The sequence below is a fragment of the Rhineura floridana genome, chromosome 4 (genome assembly GCF_030035675.1).
Source record: "Rhineura floridana isolate rRhiFlo1 chromosome 4, rRhiFlo1.hap2, whole genome shotgun sequence".
Lineage (NCBI taxonomy): Eukaryota > Metazoa > Chordata > Lepidosauria > Squamata > Rhineuridae > Rhineura > Rhineura floridana.
Window position 1 is genome coordinate 132,885,622 of NC_084483.1, and position 25,304 is coordinate 132,910,925.

The 25,304-nt window shown below is 39.9% G+C and overlaps 1 protein-coding gene across 1 annotated transcript in view; it reads right to left on the minus strand.

The window, feature by feature from the left end:
• The window catches only part of GALNT2 (polypeptide N-acetylgalactosaminyltransferase 2), an 81,350-nt gene extending 56,256 nt beyond the window's left edge, over positions 1 to 25,094 (minus strand). The window contains exon 1 of the mRNA XM_061624475.1: positions 24,879 to 25,094. Coding sequence (XP_061480459.1) covers positions 24,879 to 24,989 — 111 coding nt within the window. The 5' untranslated portion in view covers positions 24,990 to 25,094. The remainder of the gene's footprint in view (positions 1 to 24,878) is intronic.
• Between the last annotated feature and the right edge of the window lie 210 nt (positions 25,095 to 25,304).

Below are 25,304 nucleotides of genomic sequence, written 5' to 3' on the forward strand. Positions count from 1 at the left end.
TGAAAGATTTATTATTAAAATGATTTGTATATTACTTCTCCCTACAAGGCCCCCAGACATGCTGCTGCCTCTAGAGTGCAGGCATGTGCAAAGTAATTTTTAAATTAAAAAAAAAATCTATTTACCCAGAGAAAAAGAGAAGTATTACACAAATACAGTTGACACATTTGTTTCTTCAATAGAAGTGAATACCTTTCAGCTACTTCTCACTATCTAAACTCTCTTACATTTTAGAGCTGACTCAATCCTGGCTCAAGCAGTTTCCATCTGCTAAATGTGCTTCGATTCTTAATTAACACAAATGTGTTCAGAACAAAACACTATTAAGAAAGCTGAAAAAAATGATGAAGTGGCTTGAAAAGCCTTTATACATAAATATGCAAAATAAATTCTGGGAATTGAAGCAGGGGAGTAGCTATCAAGTGGGGGCTTGTCATGTGAGGTCTTGGCCACCTGAAGCCTTTTTCTGAAATATCAGATTAATAAGAAAGAGTAAGGCTCTGATCCTTGGAGATTAGAACCATGTAGGTTGCCAACTGCTCACTAACAAGAACTTGCTTCCTCCTAACAGTGCTCTGGCTTAGGAATACAATGTTACTTGAATTGCCAACAAGCTTCAACTTTTCTAGTTCTATTAACATTTAATAACTTAAATAACTAAACATATTATACCACAAATATCAGATTATTGGATGTTACTTGTCATTTTTCTCTAAGAGACCAATTTTTGGCTTATGGCTTGATTTGTGTTTTATATTAGTTGATTATTTTAAAAATTAAGTTTCACATCCACTTATGATGCCCCCTGCAACCAAGATACCTTTACATCCCATCTTTATCACTCAATTTCTGGCTCAGAATCTTAAGAACTCTTATAAAGTCTGGAATTATATATGGAACTTTAAAATAAAAGTAAACCTTATGCATGACAAAGAGTTGTTATATAATGATAACCAAATAGTACAACATTTTTGTAAAAAAGGCAGTCCCAATGGGTTTCAGATACATTGAAAAGTTTTGTACATGCTCACAACTGGAAGTTGACTACGAGTAGTCAAATGGTTATGCATGTTAGGGGAAAGACCTTTGCCCGAGGCTCTGGACTGCTGATGCCAGAAGAAATACTACTAACTCTGGCTCAGTACAAGGGAGAACCATATAGCTCAAGTTATGGAATTTGCTTATGATCATGCATGGTGATGACAATTACAATTGTTTTAAGAGCAAGCACAAGTTGCTCTGTGGGAGGTAAATGGTTGAACTGAGACTCTCAAAGCAGACCACACATTATCAATTTCCAGCCCTCCAGTCAACTGCACATGTGTGCCTAATCCAAAGTTATTAGTTAAAGGCTAATGTCTTGTTTAAATAAATCCCACTCTCAAGAAAGGATAGGTCATTCTTTTTTTGAAGCCACTTGTGCAATCACTGGAAAAGTGGAGACAACCAGATACAAACAGACTGTAGGCAATAAATGGGAGCCAGGTTGCCACTTGTGCTGACATGACCTAAAAACTTAATTTTAAATTTCACTAACTGGGGACAAAAATATATGCTGTACTGGTCATAGGTCTGTGACAATTTTGAAAGGTTCACATATTGTAGCATAAGCTTTCAAGGCTAGGACCAACTTCAATGGATACAACTATGCAAACAGGGTTGATTTGATTGAAATCAAATTGATTTCAATCATGATTTCAATTGCTTCCCTGAAGGACTCTATTTCAATTATTTAAATCACGGTTTAAATCACTAGTGAGGAAGATTCTATTTAAACATCATTTTTTAGTAGAAGTACATATAAACCTTAATACATATTCAGAGATGTAGGTTTCATTAGAAGGTAGGTACACACTAAGCAATTATTCTGAATTGTTTTCAGATGAATTTTCATCAAAAATGGGATAACTAAGTCATTTTAGTACTAAAGCAGAATAGTGAAGTCATTCAGGAGATGAATCTGTTCCAATTGTGAAGTCATTCAGGAGATGAACCTGCTCCAACTATTCAATTAATGATGATGCAACTGATTAATATCTGGACATTCAACATGGGTGAAAGTAAGCTTGGCAGTGTGCCCTGTTTAACCTAGTTTACATCCTTTCAGTAGCTGTGTGCAGGCGATGGAACTTCCTCCCAAAGATACAGCTGAAGAACTCAGCAACCATCAGTGCTCTTAGCTGACAAGCCCTTGGTATATTGCAATCTCATCCATATGACATTTGTTTAGCACTGCTTAGTTTTCTGTAGTCATTTGAAACTGTCATAGCTGTAATATATGAAACTATGACAGCAGCATGAGCTCAATTCCTGTGCTTCTAGGAATACAAATTCAGAATCAGCACACCAAGATGTATCCAAGGATGTATATATGGTATTTGGAAGAACCTAAAACATCACTATACGGACTGTAAATGGAGACTTTTTTACTTTCTACAAACACTAGCAAAGAAAGCAACCCATCAGCTAGAACAGTCTCTATTTACATGTATAATTACAAGAGCACAGCATATTAAAAAATGACAGAGCAGCTAAGTAAAACTTGGGGATTGGCAAGCATTTTCACATTCTCAGCTTTTGGGGCTTTTCAGGGAAGGCTTGAAAGGATGTGTAATTGTTTGCAGGGGGAAGAGGGAACCAATCCCTGTTGCATAGCAAGAGGGCCCTATGTTTTCCATTTTGCCATGATATGGCAATGAAACCACCATAATATAGCAAAACAGAAGGGTAGCCTGGGTACATATCCAAATGTACATTAAAATGCTATCCACATTATATTACTCTCAACAAGATGTGCACCTTAATTCAATTAGATCTGGACCGGATCTTTAGTTTGAGGGCAATGCCACTTTGTTTGCCTTGCATAGTCACATAGCCTAATCCAACTGGGCCTCTAATGTCATTACATTTACAATGCAATTCATGACTAGTTGGAATCATGTAGTACAATAGAAAAGAATAAGCCCTGTTAAGTACAACAATGGAGTGGCAACAGGTCAGGGAAACCAAGAATGTGTACCAGTGTAGGAACAGCTCAAAAAGTGGTAATACAGAGGTCCCAAAATGAATGGGGCTACAAGAAAATATACAGTAGTAGGAAATCTGTTTCTGTTGTTATAGAACAGCATAGGGAACCTCAGGCACAGGGGCCAAACAGACCTCCAGGCCTCTCTATTTGGCCACCGGGACTCTCTCCAAGCCACACCATCATCGAGTGCTTTTATCTGTCTGGAATGTCCCCATGAACTACCATAATGGCTGTTGGTTGCTTGGAAGGAGGATGAAGAGTTGTGTGGTGTGGGGGTGAGTAGAAACGTCTGATTTTGCATGACTAGAATGTAGTCTATTGTACAACGGCAAGAGTCACATCTATTGCTCTACCTATTTTTACATCTGGCCCCACCTATCTCTGGTATTTGGCCCCAGGAAGGTTACCCACAAGGAAATGAGGACATGAGTTGAAACAGGATCCCCAACCCTGCAACAGGGTAGTAAGCCTCTTTTTCTTGTTCTCTTATTACCATGACTTTTCATGATTCATAGAATAATATAATCTTGGGATGGGGTTAGACTGTTTATTACATTTTGTAAAAAGTTAGTACTCATATTCATATAAGAACCAGATTCTACACATTTTGACCACTGCAAGGTTGTTATATGCCAAAGCATGGAAAAGGACATGTAAACCAACAAAGCAAATATCATCAGAAAAATATGGGAACTGAACTTGATTAAAATGAGAGCAGTGTTAAAGAACGGAGTTAAATATCAAGAAAAATTAAATAACTGGAGTCAGTTCTAACAGCTTGCGTAAAAAGGAAATTGACTATTTCAGGTGTTAGTGTGGAATAACATGTGTTATAAAGAAAATTTAGTTCAAGAAAAGGATAGCTATGAATGCAAAATACAAGCGAAAATGTTACTGACATTTGAAATGTATGTGAGATTAATTTATAAAAAGGATGAATTTCCTCTTTATTACTATATACATTTAATTAGTTAATAACATTTATTTAATTTAAAATATAATCTTTGTTTCTTTAATTAAACAAAGGAGGCCCCCATCCTGAGTGTTTTGCATTTTCATAATGAAAATGTTTGTGGACAATTTAGTGCAGCTCCTGAGAACTCTTAACCAAGTCCAGATTTTGAGAACTCCTCCCACACACACACACAACCCCCCCCCCATGCTGGTATTTGTTTGTTCATGTTTATTTTAAAACATTTTCAAAAATGGCTCTGTGGCACATAATAGTGGCTCTTTTTGCTTTGGGAGAAAGTTCCATAGCCTGCGCACAGCTACTGAAAAGATGTAAACTAGGTTAAACAAGGCACACTACTAAACTCACTTAGTGTTGACTGTCCAGTGTTCAGATACTAATCAGTTCCATTAGCTTGTTAATATTTCCAGCCATTTGAAATATTATTTAACACTTCCTGCAGCAGTGCATGACACAGTCTTCAGTGTCAGTTTTAGGTTTAGTTTAATGATGAATGAATTCAAGGGAGAGGGATAGGCTATCTATAGGAGTATTAGTGAACTCAAGTAGCAAGTAGCAGAGGCGAAAAGACATATTGTATTGTTTAGGAAGCATTATCCAAGATAATGGAGGTGATAATGATAAAAATAGTATCTACAAACCAAAGGCATGATTGCATTCATGTTATTAGAGAGCATGCAAACGTACTTTTCACCCTGGTAAATCAGCCTAGACCTTAAGGGAATTTACATTTGTAGAGGAAGATTTGCTTCACAGGCAGAGGAAAGCTTGGTAAAATACTGAAGCAGAAGAAAGCAGGAACAGAAAAACCTCAAGTCTACAATCAAGTGACTTCCGGGAAGGGTGACTTCGCTTGTGCCTGCTTTTGGGACGGGCTCCCGCCTCAAAAGAAGCTTATTCAGATATAAATCAGTCAGAACATTTTTTTTTGACTGATGAAATTTCTCCCGGGCAGGGAGAAACGTAGAGATCAACCTCAAAAGCCTGTTTTTGTTGGGAGGACTGGATTTCATTAATTTATGAGATAAGGTCCAGCCAACAATGCCGGACGGACTTCCGAACAAGCTCTATCTGTTTAAGCGATACGTTTATCTTTTCTTTAAAGAGAGAACGGACTAACAGGCAAGCACCCTTCTTTCTATTATTTTTTTTACTTGGTTTAAATTGTTGCAGCAAAAGGAGATTTGTCAGATTGATCGGCTTTGGACAACTTCTGGGTGAGCTATAACTCTTCTCTGTTATTCACGAAATTAACAGCTTATCTCTGTTTCTGTCGCAAAAAGCTGTCCTGGAAGTGCATTCTAAAGATATAAACAGAAGAGGGATTTCTATTCCTGATTTCTATTCCGAGGAATATTATATTGTCTGGGACTATTCTCTTTTTGGTCTATTTTATTTTGACGAATCTGCTTCTTCACGACGCCACTAACTGTTTTGATGCTGGGAACTAAATTTGTTTTGCATTCTTGAACATAGAGAGATAAGGCAGGCTGCTCTGTCTATACTGTGATGTCATCAAGCCTGGAATATTAACCCAATTGTTGCTGAAATAAGAAGTGGTTCTTCTTTATTTTTGTTTTGTTTTGTTTTCGTGGTTTTAAAAATGGCAATCAAGAAAGTGGCTGAGGATCTGGAAGTAACTATGTTTCAGAAAATAATGGATGAGATTGAGATAACAAAACAAACCCTGCGACAGGGTAGTAAGGAGTTGAAAATTGAACTGAGCAAAATGACGCAGGAGCTTAAAGAAATAGGGGATCCTGTGAGAGAGGAGAATGAGATCAGAGATGAGAAAAGAAAAAATAAAGGGAAGATACAAGCCCTGGAGATTGGAACAAATGTGGAATTGGAAAAAGATCTGGAGTTTATGGATTTTAGAAATAAAATCTACTGTTTGGAATTTAACGTTATCTCTGAAGAAATTAATGAAGATATTAGATATAAAGTTATCAATGGCTTGGATAATCTTTTGGACTGGAATGACGTGATGGAGTTTGATATAGAGAAAATCTATGGAATTAACTGCAGCCATGTGACAATGGAAAAACTCTCAAGAGATGAGCCAGTGCATTTTGTAAAAAAGAAGAACAGATATATGACTTTACAACAGTATTTCAGCAACTTATTCAGAATCGATGGCAAGAAAATATTTGGGATAGAGGAAATTCCCATCAGACTCTTATTATATGACTATGGCTACGACAGCAAGATTATTATGGAATACTGATAATGGAAGATTGGACACTGAAATTACTGGACTTAACAGGACTATTGAAGATGGAAGATGGAACTAATATGGATAATGGAATAATGGCTATTGAAATTATTGAACCTAACAGATTTTGATGAGATGGATTAATCGAAATGTTTATTTGGACTATGGTTATGACAATAAGATTATTATAATTATTAACGAGATGGATTAATCGACATGTTTATTTGGAGAAAAATTGATAGATATATTTCTTAAAGAATTGAAACCTCTCTTTGACTTTTTGTGGAAAGAATAAAGTAATGTTTATGAGATTTGATGATTAATTAAGATAACTACTGGAGGAAAGTGATTTTATAATATGATTTAAGAGACAGGATTGTTATATATTGTAGACCTATAACTGATTTGATCTGTGACAAATGGGAAGTCAATATTTTATTTTATTTTGTTTAATTATTTTTGTTTTGTTTTGTTTTTTGTTTTTGAATGTTTTATGATTTTGTTTTGTATGTTTTATGAAAATTTGAATAAAAATTATTGTAAAAAAAAAAAAGTCTACAATCAAGTGAGCTTTAAAGGTCATGAAGCAAAAACAAGTTGAAGTAAGTTACAAACTGAAGCCCTGAAGTTAGCAGAAGAGACATGTTACAGTATACTATTTGTTTCGGTAAGATTTCAATGTACCATTAAAGCAAATCACACAGAAGAAACTCTGTCTCCAGCAAACAGATACCAGCACAGGTCATTTCATGATACACATGCTATCAAGAACATTAGATAATGATGAATCTCTATCAGGCAACACTAACATCTGCAGCCAAACACTGCATCCTTTACTGAAGAAGCACAAGACCAATCTCAAATCCTCTTCTCCACATAAATCCAAGTGCAGGTCAATAAACACTGTTAAGTTTTAAACAAGCCAGACAAGGGCAATAATGCCTTGGTGAATTAAAAATTTCTTCGTTTAAGGCAATACATAATCCAAACAAAAGTTTTATTTCTAACTACATGGATGTTTAAATTTTAGTTATTCCCTCCTATAGGAAGGGAAAGAAAAGGGCTTTTATTATGAAGCATCTTGCAAGTCTTCAACTTATCTCAAGTCCTCAAATATATTTTTATTTCTTATGAAGTGCATGCTCCAGTTCTTGCCAGATACTTATTTAAATGTTCTCTGTTTCACATTTTTAGTTGAGGCTCAAAAACAATTCATGAAGCTTTTATGAGTTATCAAAGCATAACTCATAGGTAGAGTCATTTTTCTTCCTTTCACAGTTTTAATCAGTAGGTAAGACCATTCTTTTCCACTAAGCCTTAAAGGGAAAAGACTGTTTTACTCCCTACTGCTTTTTAAAAAAAGCCTCCAGTTTGTTTGTTTTGCTTAGTGATGTGTTTTTATGTTGTCTTTTTGTTATGGTTTTGAGGAGGTTGGGAGTTCTTTATCTGTACATCACATCATTATTTTTGATGGAAAAGCATTATAAAAATGTTATTAAACAAATATAAATATAATAAAATAGCTCCCTGAAGAACATCTTACTGTAAACATCCATTTGCCAGTTGTGTAATACAAGTCCTTCCTCTCCAAAGCAGAAGGTAGTACTTTTTAGAAATAGACTCTATTCGGGGGGGGAATCACTGCATTAGAACAGTTACCAAGCATGGTGTTTCCAGTTGTAGTGGTGCCCCAAATCAACTGGAAAAAATCAAGGTGAAGGCAATAAGTACCAAAAAGTAGGTGGTTTGAAGTGGTTCTCAGCTACCCTTTAAAAATACTGGGTGGCACAACAATAGAACCCCATGGAGCAGTTCTGTCAGAAAAACTAAGCTGATCTGGCCCTATACCGCCTGGCTGGGATGTTGCCTACACTGCATATTATGTTGCTTTGACCTTCTTGAAGTGAAGGTATGCGGAATAAGTTACACTCCTCCCACTGCTACAGTCTTCAGCAAGACCCTGTTCCAAATGGCATCTTTATATGAAGTGACCCTCGAAGAAGTATCCAAAAACATAAACAGTTTTGAGTTTCTGAAGGATTAATGATTCCTTGTTGTTTCAGCCGCAAACTGATCAGATCATAGTCCAGTATCAGAAGTTGATTGCTGACAAGGCAGTTCATTGAGAAGAAATTCTATTAGCAAAATTCTGGGTAATGCACACTCAGTGAAGACACAGAAACTACCTTACATTCTCAAACATCCATTGGCCCTTTATTTAAAAGTATGGACGCAGAGAGACTTTCCTAAGCCCAGCAGCAAGTGAGTTACTAAAGCAAAGCCTCCCTGGAAGAGTTTGAAGCCTGGCATTCCTTCTTTGGCAGAAACTGAAGGACTAAGGACTCCAATTGGGAGAAGAGAACAAATAAAGTAAAGCCTTAACATGGGGAACAGCGAGGTGCAAATTGCCTGGTCTGAGAGCTTCCACTGAAGTACATACACACACTGTAACAGATGGCAAAAATGTAAAATTATAGGGGTGGAGTGCACCTTGCCCAGAAAGTATTGTATATAGACGACAGTGTAAAGATTTAGTTACTCTATTTTCCAAGATTAAAAATGCTTATTATGATCAGTGTTATTCTGTGCTTCATTTCGTTGAGGGCTATAACCAATAAATCATACTCAGGGTAAACTTGGTGACCCCAATGGGCTTAAATTAGCCATGTCTACTAATTTCAATGGGTCTACTCCAAGTACAATTTAGTTGGCTATAGTCTATAGATCCAGAAATAAGCTTATCACACTTTTTTCCCCCAGACAGGCTCTGAACCAGATTCAGTATGAAATAGGGAGAGAAGCTGGTATTCAAAGACTGGAAACACTATACAGTACTTCAAAATAAATATAGAAGGAACCTTTGCTTTCTGCAAAACAGGACTGTTTCAGGAGTGCCACCTTAATTTCTTTTCTGAAAACAGTAGACCTGTAGGTAATAAACACAGATTCTATATTCTACATTGCTTCCTCAGCAAAAAGTTACCAGAGGAGCAGGAGAAGAACCTTCTGTTACAAATTAGTTCTTTTAGCATACAATTGCGATTTCTCCAGTTGTTCCTATGCTTTACCTTTTCTCTCAAAAGTCTATAAATATTTGTGTGAGAGTTATTAAGCTATTAAACAATACAGTCAACCTAAAATAAGTGTGATGGCATCCATGACACATGGAAAAGTTGTACTAGAGTGCGCTTCAGAGGAAGGATTTCATTTCTTCAGGTGAACAGGTGCTATCCTATGAATAATGCAAACAGCTGTTGGCCATGCTTTTCTTATTCAAGATTAACAGAAAGGTGTTCTCCAACCATATTCTTAACAACAGATTTAATTTTAAGTTTTAATAATACACTTGTGAAGAAAAAGATACCACGTTATCGGCGACATCTTGGCTTAATAACCTGAGATAGCAATGAGCCTTGTGCCCTCACAGGCAGCCACTTCCCTCCTCTCTTCACATTATGCCTGAATGCAATGCCGAAGTCTTCAATTTACCATAGTTTCCCATTCCATCCAAACGGAGGAACTGTTTACCCAGCTGTGGGGAAAGCAAGGATCTTACACCAACTTCAAATCATTGGTAAAGAAGAAGGAAGTAGACACAAGGCTCATTCATATATTAGCTAATTAAGCCAAGATATGATTGCCCAAACGAGGCCGCTGAGTATTCTTTCAAAATAGAAGTTAATTAAGACCTTACAGGAAGAAAAATATGAGCATGTTGTTTTTTACAGAAATATTTCCCGCCTTGAGCCAATGTTGTTAAACCTTAAGCCCCACAATAAATTGCTTTATAAAATACCATACAAAATCCAAAGAAAGGCAGGGATGGAAGAGACTTTGAGAGTCAGCAAGACCTGCCACCTGCTGTCCACTTAGATTATTGACAGGTAAGACCACAAACAATTATATCCTTCTGGAAAGCCTTTCTGGGCCGAGAACACTCATTTATGGTAGTTCTGCTGCCTTCTGGACGGTATATTCCAGATATGGTACTACTGAGACTATTGTTCCATGTGAAAGTTGTCCTATAGAATTAAGTTGTGTCTCCCATGCTTTTAACAGCTAAATAAAACCATTGAGAGAAGTTATCATGGGGTTCTGGGGTTCAATATCATTACTATACTAAGCTCAATTTAAGATCCTAAAAGGGGAATTCTCATAGCAACTGCTTGAACACCCTCTTTAACCCAGTAGTGGTGCTGCTTAACTGGCTTCCCAACACTGCACATCACTGCCAATTACCAAGAGGGGGAGGGGCAGAGTAATGCAAGCATCGGGGCAGTTGATTGGCTCTGCTGCGCTACCCACTGCCTTGACTCTTCCCTTTTTGCCAACCCCAGAAAGTGATCTGCAGCATCAGGAACCTAGATAAGTACCACCACCCTGCTCCATCTCAGTGACCGCTATTGATTTAACACTTGAAAAGTACGACAACGGAAGAAGGGGAAGGAAAAGGGATTTCCAGGACAACTGCTTGAGTAGTACATTCAATCCCCATGGCTGCAGCCCAATAGAAACTGCACATTGTACCTGTTTGTCCACCAATACAAGTCTTTCCTTACAATGCTTTGGGAAACCCCAGGCTTCCACGGAAGAGTTTGAGAAATGCTGACCTAAGTGACAAACAGTATGTATAACATTAAAAAGAAGAGTTATTATCTTATAAGAGCTATTTCATTCTAGTAATTGCAAAATTGTTACTCTAATAATTGTGCAACCATGAAGATCATCTAATATTTGCAGATATGGCTGCATAACTACTTTTCCTTAACTTCACCATCTACTTCAGTGTCAGCACTCAGATGCTGAAGGCAAAGAAGTGGAAGACTGGAAAGACAGACCACCTCCCCTTGCCGAAAAATAGCAGAGGGGTCCTTCTGACCTCTTCCCTCACCCCGCAACTGCTAGAAGCAAATCTTGCACTTGCATACTTCCCTTGATACTGTGGGAGAGTAAGCCCAACTGTAGAGAGCAGCACGTTTTTGTAATCCACATAGAGGACCACCTCTTCCTATATGTACCAACCTGGACCCTGCACTCAGTATCAGAGGCCCTTCTTCATGTACCCCCTCGGAAGGTGTGGAGAGTGGCAACTGAAGAACAGGCCTTCTCAGTGGTGGTCCCCCATTTGTGGAATGCTCTCCCTAGGGAGGTAACACCTGGCATCATCATTATTCGTCTTTAGGAACCAGGCAAAAAACATTTCTCTTCTCCCAGACATTTGCTTCTTAACTTTGCAAGGCTTTTGGAGGGCTTCTGTTGTGTAGCGTTCCTAATAAGGGTTGTTCCATCACCTTATTGTTTTTAATTTTTTATATTTTTAAATCTTTTACTTTTGTTATTATTTTAATATTTTATTAAGTGTAAGTTGCTTGAATGCACATGTGTAAAAAAGTGTGTAACAAATTTAATAAATAATAAAATTAATAAATTTACAATCAAGCAATATACAAATTTTGTTAAATAAAAATAAATGGGCTAGTCAGCTGAGGCAGAGGTTGCTCTCAATTCTCTATCCCTATCTACTGTGATCACTCTGAGGTGAGAGGGGCACTAAAGCAATTAGCTGGGGGAGGAATAGCAGGGGTTAAAATGTTCCCCCCTCTAGACAGTTCTGCCTCCTCCACCTCCTCTAATCACCTTCCACTGGTGAGCAGAAGGGAAGGCTTGGGCCTGCATGGAATCTTCTCTGAGCCAAATCTCTCCCATTCAACTGTCCCTTGCAATGACTGTTTTTTCAAAGGAAAAATAATTTGCAGATTCCCACATTAGTTTTACAATAAGTACCCAACTAGAAAAACAGCTCTGATGAAATTACTATAGAGAGTTTATTAAACTCTACAGCTATACTATAGCTGTAGAGTTTATTAAAATGTGCAACGTTCCTGCCTACCTTGAGTAATAAGACTTCTATCAGGACTTGGGACTGCTTCCCCCTGAAACATGCCAATGGTTTAAAGTTGAGCACTGAGGCCCTTCACATGTTTGTTCCTTCTGCTAACTACAAGTTGAAAAATATGGGGGTGGATCGAGAAGAGGCAGACTACACAATTTAATGCTACAGCCTTTGCTCTACCATTCAGCCTCCAACAGACTAGTGAATGGGTAGGATCCGATGAAACCCCAGGTGATAACGCAGTTCATTAAAATGAAACCCTGCCATTAATTTTCAAGTCCCTTTCATCCCAACTTGTCAAAATTGTTCTCAGCACACAGGTTTACCTTTGTCTTCTTCTTGGATGTCCCATAGAGCAGTTGGCCTTTTGCCTAGCTTTTCTTCTGTGCTTTTGGCAGTCAAAATAAAGCAATACAAATAATGAAACAGGAAGGATGAAAACTAAGAAAATGACAGGGTATCTTACTAACCATGTGTTACTTTGTCTTCTTTCCTTCTTATGTTACTCTTTAGTAAATATTCTGCACGGGAATAACCCTGTCTCATGCAAGTTCAAATGCAAGTTGTGATTGTCCCTTGCCCTACCATCAAGGAAGATCCCAGCATGAGAAATAACCAGGCCATCAGCCTCTTCAACATAACTTTACTGTCATAATGCTACCAGAATGTGAAGGAGTAGTAAACGCATCATTCTTATAATGTAAAAATCAATGGGCTTAGAAGAAATTAGTGCAGCACAATGCCTGCGGCCATGTTCACCTAACATTTAGTGTGGCATGCACAAGCCAGAACACACTTTAGGCTCACATGGAGGTCAGAAGCTTTTGCTTCTGCTTTTAGTTAACTGTGGTTTGTTGAGTTGTACTGGGTGAGAATGTCTAATTAATAGTAATGATAGCTGGTTAAAACAAGCTAACTTCAAGCCGCAATTACTAATAACCATAGTAACTAACCATAGCTAAGGTTAAGTGCAGTTCTGGGCCTGAAGTGAACGGTTCTGACTGGAGCTCCTGAGTGGAACCAATTCCAGTGAAAAGCAGTACAGTTTACATTTGGAGCTAAATTTAAACACCTAATGTAAGTTGCAGCTGCCAAAAAAGTGGGATTATATTCTGAAGGCTCCCAATTGCTCCTTTGCAGCTGCAGCTTTACCTGTCCCATAAACACATATGATGCCACGTGCATGACAGATGGCCATGGCATGCCCAAAACAGCTTCATGGGTCAGGCTGAGAGGCCTAAGGGTCTAATTAGGCCCACAGACTGAGAGCTCTCCAGTGCTGGTATAGTGTGATGTACAAGCCAGATAAATAGCCACCTTAAGGCACTGCAAGAGGAGAAACAAGGAACACACAAATTTCATACCCTTCAAACAGGCATGAAGGGACAAGGGGAAGTTCACATTCACTCCTAGTGCCTTAACATCTTAAAGTTCCTTAAGAAGTGTGTCAGCAATGACACTTCCATTTCTTTAAGATTTAAGTAAATCTGATACATGGATCTGGGAGCTGTTGCACATGGCAGTCCAGGAGATGCAATTCTGGAACGATTTTTTGTCAGCTTAACTGGGGGTCAAATTTTAATCTGTTATTAGAGTTTGTTAATTGCCCCAATTCATCAATTATTAAAGGCTTGCAAGCAGTATCTTTCAGAGTAATCTTAATACTATTGATGGTAGCCAATTTACTAGCTGATCTCTAGCACACCTTTGTATCTGTGGACCTCCAGATGTTATGGGATTACAACTGCCATCCCTGACCACTGACAACATTGGTTGAGGCTGATGGGAGTACATTTCCTTCCAACACAGGACATTTCTCTTTCACAATAGCCATTTCACACAGACAACTCCCCATGTGAAAAAAAGGGGCAAAGCATGCAAAGTTTTTAGCATGCCAAGAATAAACATGTTGAGGAGCCATATGCCCATTTCACATTTACAAGGAATGACCAAGAAGAATGCTACATTTTTATGAGTAGTAGTTCATTAAAAGATACACCAAAACTTTGTATACAATGTAGGAACTACTCAGCATTACTGATGAGCAGATTCCTCTCAGCTAAATTCACAATTAGATCAGTCTAATTTCAATAGCTCTTTGGAACTAATCAGTTCAGATCTCTGGCATTGTTGAATGTGGCCCTGCCCATGCCAGCATGGAATGCCCAACAGATCATCCCCAAGGTAATGTAGCCCTCAACAGAAAAGATTCCCCACTGCTGGTTTACAGTGAGATTTTTTATTCTTCATTTAGAACTTAGGCAAATTCTTAGTATAACCAAGAAACTGGGACCATCAGCAACATCACTACCCAGAACACTTTTTAAAATGAAACCAAGTACGTACACACACTAGTTACATATTTGGATATGCTACTAGACAGCTGGATGATTGCACAGGGCTAAAAGCAATGAAGATTCAGTGCCCAGAAATGCAACCAATCATCATAGCTTCTAAACAGATTGCAATATTTGAAGCCAGAGAATATAATCTACTTGCCATTCATTCTGGAATCACACCCTGCTTAATTATAGAAGACCACCTTTTTCAACTCCAGAGTGCAAACTCCAGAGGCTTTAGAGATTAAATTGTAACTTCAGAGACCATAAATATGTTGCATCATAGCACATAATACACAGAGTTCAGAGCAGATCACACATTAGTTAGATGCTCAGCAAAACATACCTCTGTTGCCTACCATATCCTTGGGTTGCATCATTGCATCTTTCTAGGGTGTGAACTGCTAACTACCAGTAACCATAGTGCCATGGTGGGAAAAAAAAACATACTGACATTTGGGAAGGGTCCCCCACTGAATGACAATAAAAAAGCAGCCCAGGAGCAAAATATGTAGGGCTATGGGCTTGAATGTGGAAAAGCCATACCTATGACTATCCCCAAAAAACCCCACTCTCTTTGACCATATTAGAGTATGTCCCACACAGAAAAGGATGATGGTATCAGATATACCACGGGCAATGGTTTTACAGTTGTTTAAGGAAGATATTTTCCAAAAGTAAAGCAAAGAGTGACATGTTTAAAAAATGGGGAAATCATCTCACTCATTTTTCAATAACATGAATACTAACTTGTATGGCTAATATTTTTCACTACTAGCAGATATATAGGACATTGATCCCTGGGTGGAACTATTACAACTGATCAGCACTACAGAAGTATAGGCATTTCGCTATGCACCTTATGACTGAAGTGTAATAGACCCGATTTACCTTGTGCCAAATTTGGACCAAGGATCTCTGCTTTTTGACTCAGAGATGCAAGAAATGAAGAGCACCTCTACATTAGTAGCAGCCTAGAAACAGCCAGTGACCTAGAGCAACCTTGGCCATGAATATACACATCCTTCCTAGTTAGAAAAGGTAGGGCAGATCAACTTTTTATATGTACCAACCCTCTACGTTTACTCATGATATGCACCTACCCTCTGCTTTATAATTAGTTTGTGGCTCCAATGAACCATTGTAACGTTTTTTATACCATGACTAACTTGGCTTTCACAGATTCTGACATGGGAGCTCAAAAGCTTTTTGCAAGTCCATTATCTGTCACTGATACAAAACCAAATTTGAGTTAAGCTCCTCATCAATAAAAAAGAGGTAATGAACCTGTCAACTGTGCCAGCTAATTCTCTAGCTGTACCGCTTAGACCTTCATTTAGCAACATTCTTTTAAACGCGCCAGCTTGTCACAGACAGAACTGCAAACTCTTATTTTTGTCCATTGTTTCTAGCGAGGATTCATCAGCTTGCAGCCTATATAACCAAAAGTTCTTCAGGTGGAATAGAGTTTCTTGCAACAAAACCAATCTGACTCTGCTAGCACAGCAAACACTGCAGCAGACAGAGTTCCCTTCCATATATACACACAGATTTATTGAACTGTTAAGCTACTACAACTTTCCCTCCTACTGCAAAACTGTAGTGTTTATCTGAAGGCTGTCGGTATGATAGGTATGACAGAGGATAGGTACCGACTCTCATGCCAAACCTGGTCTGGCAGTGCAAATCTCAACTACAACTCTGCCATATGCACGATTCTCTTGGGGAAGCAATGTGCATTAATTGCCTCCACCAGGGGACACTGAATGGATAACTGCACTAAGGAGAGAAGGCATGCTCTCCCAATCCTGGGTAGTCTGGCTTCTCCCTTCACAGTCAACTCTCTGTGGGGAAGATAGCCGGAGTAAAGACAATGCTTTCAGATGCAGGCAATGGGGCTGCATCCTCTGCCAAGGAACCATAACTGGCTGATGGAATTATCCAATAATACTGTCAAATATGGGCAAACAAATGTTGCTATTTGATCATAAGGTACTGCCTCTATGTATGACATAGGCACACAAAAAATATAAATGGCAGAAGTTGGGCTACCTATGACTATTTCTGACAAGAATACAAGCTGTTTTAATATATCTTTTTGAAGAAAAGCTGCTACTAAAACAACATGCTAAATATTACACACAGTTCTGATTTCTCACAGCGGGTTATTTACTGTATTTTTTACAATTATTTTGTCATTCAGTTATAACCTAGAGAGAACATCAAAAGAAAGTCCGATGGTTTACTAATGGAACTGAAGAAAATGTTTAGTAATTAAAGCTTCAAAAAAGTATTATTTAACTACTCACTCTGCATATGGCTTTAACAGCTGTCTAAACCCAGGAAGATCAGTAGCCAATTTGTTAAAACCATACTTTAAAAGCCATATCTCAGTGGTATTTTTCATAACAATGTCAATCACTCAGTGTCTACATTTTTGTTAAGAGGCAATGAAGAATTTTCAGCATAACAGAACAGTGTTTCAGTAATTAAGCAATCAATGATGCAGCAGGGTAAAGAACATCTATTGTCAAGATTCCACTGAAATTATGAATACTGACGATCCTATTTTAAAAGCCACACAACAATATATAGCTGCTTCCTGGTCTGGCAATATAAATCTCAACTACAACTCTGTTTGCATGATTCTCAAACTTTTTACTAATCTGATGAACTCCCTCCAGCAACTTTAACTAAAGCACTGCATGCAGCAGTGGTTTCATATAGCCATGCAGCCAAAGTTGCCATTATGTGATTAAACACTTTCAGCTAAATCAAACTGGTTTGGTTTACCATTAGTATATTTTTCATCTCCTGACAAAGCACTGAGGCCAACAGCCAGCAGGCATGAAATGTAAACGACACTAACTGGAATTCGTTTTATGCAATTCGCAAGACAGGAAGAACAGAACTTGTCACTTTCCTAGATACTCTAAGCAAATCTGTACAAAAACAATTTAACTGTATTTGCAAAAGAGCAAATATGTTTTTGCCAGTACTAAAGTTTCACATGTACTACTTACCATCAGATAACATCAGAATACACTTACTTTGGACGAACTCTTTAAGCTGTTACTTATTCTTCAATGTGGCATTCCTTCAGAAAACTTCCCTCAAACTGTGATAATTTAACCACAACATAGATTTGCTCCAGACCCAGAAAACAGGAAATGTTTGAAAATATAGATCTTCCCTCCCCCCTGCCCCCAATTCCAGAGTAACTATCACTCCCTGGTTCTCTTTCATAACCTAAATCTGAGTTCTCCTTCCACAGATTAGCATACATTGGAGCCGTGGAAAGTAAATCAACCACTTTACTACTTTTTAATTACCCTAACAGTACGTATAGAATAATGTTGGCAAAGAAAGAGTGCCTGAATGTATTTTTCCACAGCAGAGTTACAAGGCCAAGAAGCACAGAGTCCGTGCAGATCTCAAGGACAAGTAGCCAAGGCAACCAGCTGGCCTTATCTATAAGACTTAGCAGATCTGGCCAGTCGGTGTGGGGGTCGAGGAGTTTGTATAGAGAGAGCTTGTGATATATTGTCAGTAAAGTAACTCTTAAAACTTATTACTTGTCTGGCTCATTGCTTCAACTGGCATCTAGCCTGTCACTATACTGTTCTGCATCCTGGGCATCTGCTTGCGCCAGATACAACATCCAACAAATAATGTTAACAGTGAATAACTAGACTGCAATAGGTGATCTGGAAGCTACTCTTAAGTACCCAAAGCTCCTGAACCAGCTTCCTGAGTAAGACAGTGGCTCATCAACACTTTTTCTGTGGAATAGCTTCTGCATGTGTGTACTTACAAGTCATGTATGACTCTAGTGACCCTAGCCTAACATAGCTTAAACCATTGCTAAACACTTGCTCATTAGCAAATTATAAACCAGGTGCAAAAGGAAGATGTAATTGGGGGGGCAAGACAAACACCAGACATGACAGAGGTACTTTTACTTTACATATTCCACACAGAGATGGCTCACTGGGAAAATCACTTTAAAAACTTTCAAGTTGTTAAGATAACCTTAAAAAGAGCCTAAACTACAATCATATTTAACAATTCAAGTTAGAAGTGGGTTTTCCCTGAGACCACATCATGTTTTAAAGTATTTTGGGGGGGAAAGCTGAAAAAAAGGAGGGGGAATAATTCAACAGCTTTTGCAGGTCGCTGGAAACCTGCCAAGACTGCCTCACTCAATAAGCCACTGTTCACCTGCCTGGCAAACATCCATATACGAGAGCAACATAAGTCACCAGCATGCAACAGTAATGGCAAGTTATTCATCTTCAGTTAATTAATATTTTGCCTAAAAAGATACTCTAATTTGCAACATGTCAAGTTAGGTATTTTTAACATCACATTTAGTGAGAGCTGTCTATTCGATAAGCGGGGGAGACACTATTTCCATTTTGTGAGAAGTTCAATAAGAATTCATGAGTGTATTGTAGTATATACAATTCCATGCCCTTCAAAAAGGAGAATATACCTAGTATGCCAAAGTATTTATTTAATACATTTATAGGTCACCTTTCATCAAAGAAGCTCACAGTAGCATAAAAGATTCTTTCCCCTTCCATTTTATCCTCACAACAACCCTATAAGGTAAGTTAGGCTGAGAGATACTAACTGACCCCATTGCTGAACAGGGATTTGAACCCAGATCTCCCCAGCCCTAGTCTGCAGTGACATTATAGCTGGGGGGTTTTCATTATATGATTCAACCTTCATCTCCCATGTGGGAAAATACTACTGATTTATTGGCCCTTTCCAACACCACTATTCTATGATTCTATAAGGTTGTTGTGTAAGGACAACTGTGAAACCCACTGAACACTCAAACACTAGAGGAGGTCTCACTTTCTCAAGGCTCTGCTAATCTTGTCTCCAGAACTCTCCAAGTCCTGTGTTCCACTGAGACCCCACAACATTTGGGAAAGGCAGTGATACTGAAAGCCATTTGAAACCTGTTTTTAAGTTTAAAGTTTCAAAAGAAGAGAATTAAGAACTGAAGTTTCTTGCCCAAAGCAGAAAAATATGTGCGATACAGTAATGCTGTGGAATCACTGTTCTGTCTGCCGACCGCAGATTCCTTGAATAAGACAGATGTAATTTTTCCTGTCACCACAAAATATTCCATATGGTGCAAGATTCCCCTGCTTTCATGGTTATGGAAAGGAGTTAGGTAGGGACAGCAGCATTTAATCTACCTATAATGCTTTCTTATTTCTGTATAGGAAACTAGTATCCAAGGACAAAACTCATCTTTTTCATTTTGTATAAAATGTCAGGTAATAATATAAACAAGTGAAATATATCATTTAAAATATTTTATAATGGTATATTAATATGACAATATTCACAATCACAGTCTGTATCAAAGGACTGAAATTAGAAGAGAAACTATGACAGCAAGTTGTCTACACTGGAAAAATGTGAAATGCCTAGACATCTCAGTTAACTTTAAATAACACCCAAGAAAGAACACTCTTCACCTTGCAAAATCTAAATTCAGTTTAGCAAGTTTGGCTTGGTGAAAAGTGTTGTATAGTGGTTACAGCATTGATGCTAGAACCTGCAAGGCCAGAGTTTTGATATCCTCACTTAGGTGTTGAACCTTACTGGGTGATCTAGGGACAATCAGTATCTCATAGTATAACCTACAACAATGGATTGTTGTGAGGATAATAAGGGAAAGGAGATGCCCATGAACACTGCCCTCAGCTTCTTAGAGAAAGATGGGAAATAAATATAATAAATATACTACCACTTCTGTTTTGTACTGCTAACTAGAGCCCTATAGGCTGATCCCCTGCCTCTTTCTCCCTCCAAAATCTCTTACCTTTTCTCTACTATTCCCACTAGCTACCAATGGGCCAGATTCCATATATACTTGTAATACTATATAGACACAATATCATAAGAAAACAGTGACCAGAACCGAGGCAACAGCAGGGTAGGTGACATCACTGGAAAGGGGGTGAGAGAATCCGTAGAGAGGGATAAGAGACAAAAACTGGCTGAAATTAGTAATTTAATGGACAATCACTTGAGTACACTGTAAACTAAACAGTCCAAATTTCAATATACTCAATCTGATATTTTAAAGTTGAAATGATTTGTTCTGCAAGTAATTAAAGCAATAGTAAGATCCAGTGAAATTCCTGGTTTCACAACAGCAGGATTTCTATTCATAAAACACACACAGCACTTCAAGTTTTATTTCAGGGTCTGACATCCCACATTAAGGAGCCTTTTACAACAATTTCAAAAGCTATTACATTTACGCACCTCTTCCTCTGCTTACAATTACTAAGTCATTCTAAAGGTTGGAATTAAATGTTATGCTTCACTGAGAGAAAATAGAATCCTAAATCGCCAATCCATGTATAATTGTTTATTTTCCCTTTTGTGGTCACAGACCTTCAGCCCCACTGGGCCATTGATTTAGACCAGCGATTCCCAACGTGGGCGGTAGCATTGGCATGACTACAAACTTTAGGGGGGTGTTTAGGTTCATTAGGGGGGCGTTGACATTTGGTGGTCTGATGCGACAGTTGAAGCATTTAAGTTTAATTTTATTTAATACAAAAATCATTAATTTTAAAACTGTTTTGTCCCCAGTTAGAATGTATTTAATAGTCTCAATTCATGGAAATAACACTATAAATAGTGTGTGCTCTTTAGTAAAGAAATTCTGAATAGCGGCCAGTGTCATATCAAGGAATAGGGATATTAGCCACGCCCCGGCACTAGGTAATGTTCCGATGCTGTCTTGAGGGATGTTGGAACCAATCACGAGAGAGTGTTTATAAGCTGGGTGTATTGGTGGAGGGCGCATTCTTCCAACGGATGAGTGCCGTGTGCAAACGGGTGATGCAGACAGTCAGTTATTCGCTGGTTTTCTTCAGGAATGGGACATACTTGCTACCCGTTGTTTCTGTGATGTTTACTTTTCTATAACTATGTATGTATATTAATAAATCATACTAAGAATTCAATGTGTAATCTAAGTGCAATAAAAAGGCATGATAAAAACAATCAGTAAGCATTGAAAATACCTTTTATGCATTACTCATATTTTAAGGGAATAGGAAGCATTGGCATATGCTTAATCTGAGGGGAGCGTTGGGCACAAAAAGATTTTGCAAAGGGGCATTGGGTCGAAAAAGTTTGGGTAATGCTGCTTTAGACTATCTCCACTTTAGCTCTATGTTAAGTTCCTAGCTTACTTCTGTAAACCTAGTATTTTACATTTCACAGCTCCTAAAATGGCAGATCATATTCTAAACTTTGCATATATTAATCATAAGACCCAATATAACAGCTTTGTTAATTGTACTATTGTGTTTAGAACAGCGTTCATGGACACAAGGCAACAAGTCATTTATTAACATCTCTGGGCCACTACTGTGACTAATATAGTCATTGGTTTGTGGGGAGGAGAGCCTGGCTGCGAGTCCACAGTCTGTGAGTTCAAACCCCCACTCGTGACTCCTGGGTGTAAAGGGCCAGCTAAAGTTCATCCCCACAGTGAGTGGCTCAGGGGTTACACGCCCTGCCACCTGTGCAGCCGTGGGCAAGCTGCAGAGTCCCAAGGAGCCCAGTTGCCCCCAAGCTGGCAGTTGCGGACAAGGAAGGGGCTGGCTTGTGCAGCTGTGACAAACTCAGCACGCCCTAGCCAGCTGGGGAGGACTAGCCTCAGAGGGAGGCAATGGTAAACCCCCCTCTGAATACTGCTTACCTTGAAAACCCTATTCATAGGGTAGCCATAAGTCGGGATCGACTTGAAGGCAGTCCATTTCCATTTCTCAAAGAAATTCAAGATTACAGTCAACACCATTATTTGGCACACATGACCAAATAGCTTCGCCAGAGAATCAAGTTAAATACTAGTAACTATTTACTAGATCCTCCATGGCGCAGAGTGGTAAGCAGCGGTAACGCAGCCGAAGCTCTGCTCATGGCCAGAGTTCGATTCCAATGGAAGCAGGAAGTCGAATCTCCGGTAAAAGGGGTCAAGGTCCACTCAGCCTTCCATCCATCCGTGGTCGGTAAAATGAGTACCCGGCATATGCTGGGGGGTAAAGAAAGGCCGGGGAAGGAACTGGAAATCCCACCCCATATATACGGTCTGCCTAGTAAACATCACAAGATGTCACCTTAAGAGTCGGAAACGACTCGCACTATAAGTGCAGGGACACCTTTACCTTTATTTACTAGTATTTTGTGCTAGTAAATGTGCTAGAAACTATTTGTGCTTCTATAATCAGTTTATTAATGTTTGGAATCAGTTGTGACAATTTATTACATAAATATTTGTGGCCCCATGCTGTTTCCAATACACAAAATATCATACTAATATTTGCCTAATCAAAAAATTAATATTAAAGTGAGTACTTAGAATCTCCTGTATATTCCAGCAACTGACAATATATGACAGAGGAATCCCTGGATTTTAGAATCATGCACACTTTTATTTAGAGCAAGTTAATTCTATTATACTGTTCCATTATAAAAATAGATTGTCAAACCACTGAACTGAACTCTCATGTACATATGACTATGCATTACTGGACTAAGGAAAAATTAACTTTAGGACAGGGGGTGGCTCACTTATGGATCTCCAGATGCTGCTCAACTACAACTCCCAGCAGCCCCAGCCAATACATCATGGATCAGCAACATCTGGAGCATCATGGGTTAGTTCCACTACTCTAGGAAGGCCTCCTGTGATCTACATATATTGCCAGAAATATTGCCTGTTCAATGAACTGTCATGATGGACCACAGAAAAGACTGAACAGCTCAGTGGACATACAATGAGCAACCATTTCTGCACTTCAAAAATTCAGCACTGTCCAAATATTTACAGAAATATTTCAAAAAGTACAAGCCAAAGAATTGGTATCAGAAAAGAGGCCTCCAAAGATCTGAAAATTAACCCACTGGACCCAATTATAGTTAAAAAAGCAAAACTAAAGAAATTCTGTGAAAAACAGCTAATGATGTGGAAAAATTAACATATGATTCAACAAAACATGTATTCTCAATGTGGGAGGGGAGGGGACCCAAACTACATTACTTCCCCATGGAGAGAAAAGGTAATAAAAGTATTTCCAAATATCAGGCAAGGTAAAAGCAAATGCAGAAGAGAGGCTTGCCATCCCACAAATAACGAATTCATTCAGAGAAGGGAGAATCCAGAGCAATTCCTAGCAACTTCTCCCATTCCCCTAAACACCCTCCCTCCCACGCTAATTTCCCCCACGGCCTACGACGTGGCTCATTTCTGTTGGCTGGGAAGTGACTCGTGCAATGACGAGCTGGAAACCAGGCTGAAGTCCACAAAGAAACCATCTGCCTTTCTGAAAGGGGGTAGAAGAAGAAAAACGCGCTTAGCAGACAGAGGCAAGCGAGTTGCTGTGTTCCTTTCCTCTCCAGTAAAGAAGAAACAGAAGGTAGCGCAGCCCTCGCGTTTGGAGAGGGAACTCCTTCTAATCCGCTCTAGAGGGCGAGGAAGGAACCGCCTCACCTCGTGCCGATTTCTGGATGGGGTGGAGACGGAAAGCGGAAGAGTAACACGGGACGGGGGAGGGAACAGGGACCCCCGCTACAAAACACACACACACGTCCATAGAGTATAATGAGGAGATGGCTTCGCCTTCTCTTCCCTCCCTAGACAGACAGAGGCAGGCAGTCTTCCTTCCTCTGGAAAACGATCCCTGAGACCAAAGAGCCTTCTCACGCTCACTCGCCCTTCCCCTCAAGGAAGAAGCCCCCTCGCTCGCATCCTCGCCCCGAATTTCAGGGGGAGCGGGCAGTTGCGGGGCCAGCTGCCCCAGGCATATTTTGGAAAATGGAAATGGACTGCCTTCAAGTCCATCCCGACTTACGGCTACCGAAACGCGAAAAGGGAGCAACGCTGCCGTACGGTCAAGACTCAATTCGCGGAGGCTCCTCGCTGTGGAGGGAGAGAGGGAAAATGACCAGAACGAGCTTGCCTTCTTCACAGTTTAGGGAGAAACCTCTGTTTTCCCACAGTTTAGGGAAAATAAGGGGTGCGAGAGAGACATCAGAGGGCAGCCGAGGTGGAAATGGGAGCTCATTCCCGCCCGCCTTAGTAACCAACGACGTGAGGAGAAAGAAGCAGGCGGCCCCCTACAGTAAAGAAAAGGAGGCAGAAGAAAGAGTCGGGGGCGGTTCTATGGGTGACGGGACAGTCAGGGCGAGCGGCTGAGGTGCGCCGCGGAGAAGAGGCGAAGGGAACGCAGGGAGGCGGCGCGGCAAGTATAGCCACTGCTTGGGCGGAAACGCCGGGGCCAGGATTAATCTCTGAACCTCCGCACCACCACCACGGAATGGGGAGAAGGGAACCGAAAAGGAAGGGCGGCTGGCCAGAGAGAGCCGCTCGTTCTGCTTACCTTTCTGCCGCCTCCGGCGAGCGCGGCGCTGCCCCCCGAGTACATGTAGTAGGCGATGCCCAGCACCCAGAGGAAAGCGAAGCACAGCATCAGCCGAGACCTGCGCCGCATTCTCCCTCCCGCCCAGTGCTGCAGTAGCGGCACCAGCCGCCGCCAGGCCAGCAGGAAACGGGCAGCAAGCGCTGCCGCTACCGCCGCCGCCGCCGCCGCGCAGGGTCAGGGGGCAGAGGGCGAGTGCCCACCCCCTGGCCAATCGTGAGCCGCCCAGCCCCGGGCGGGGCGGGGCTAGGTGCGTCGCCATGGTTGCAGCACGCTAAGCCTCTTGGGGTCCCTCCCAGATTGTCACCGCGGATTTGCTTGTTGCGAGGGAATCCTCGCTCTGCTTCCCGGCTGAGTTGATAAGGAGGCAGACCGAAGCTCTTGCTG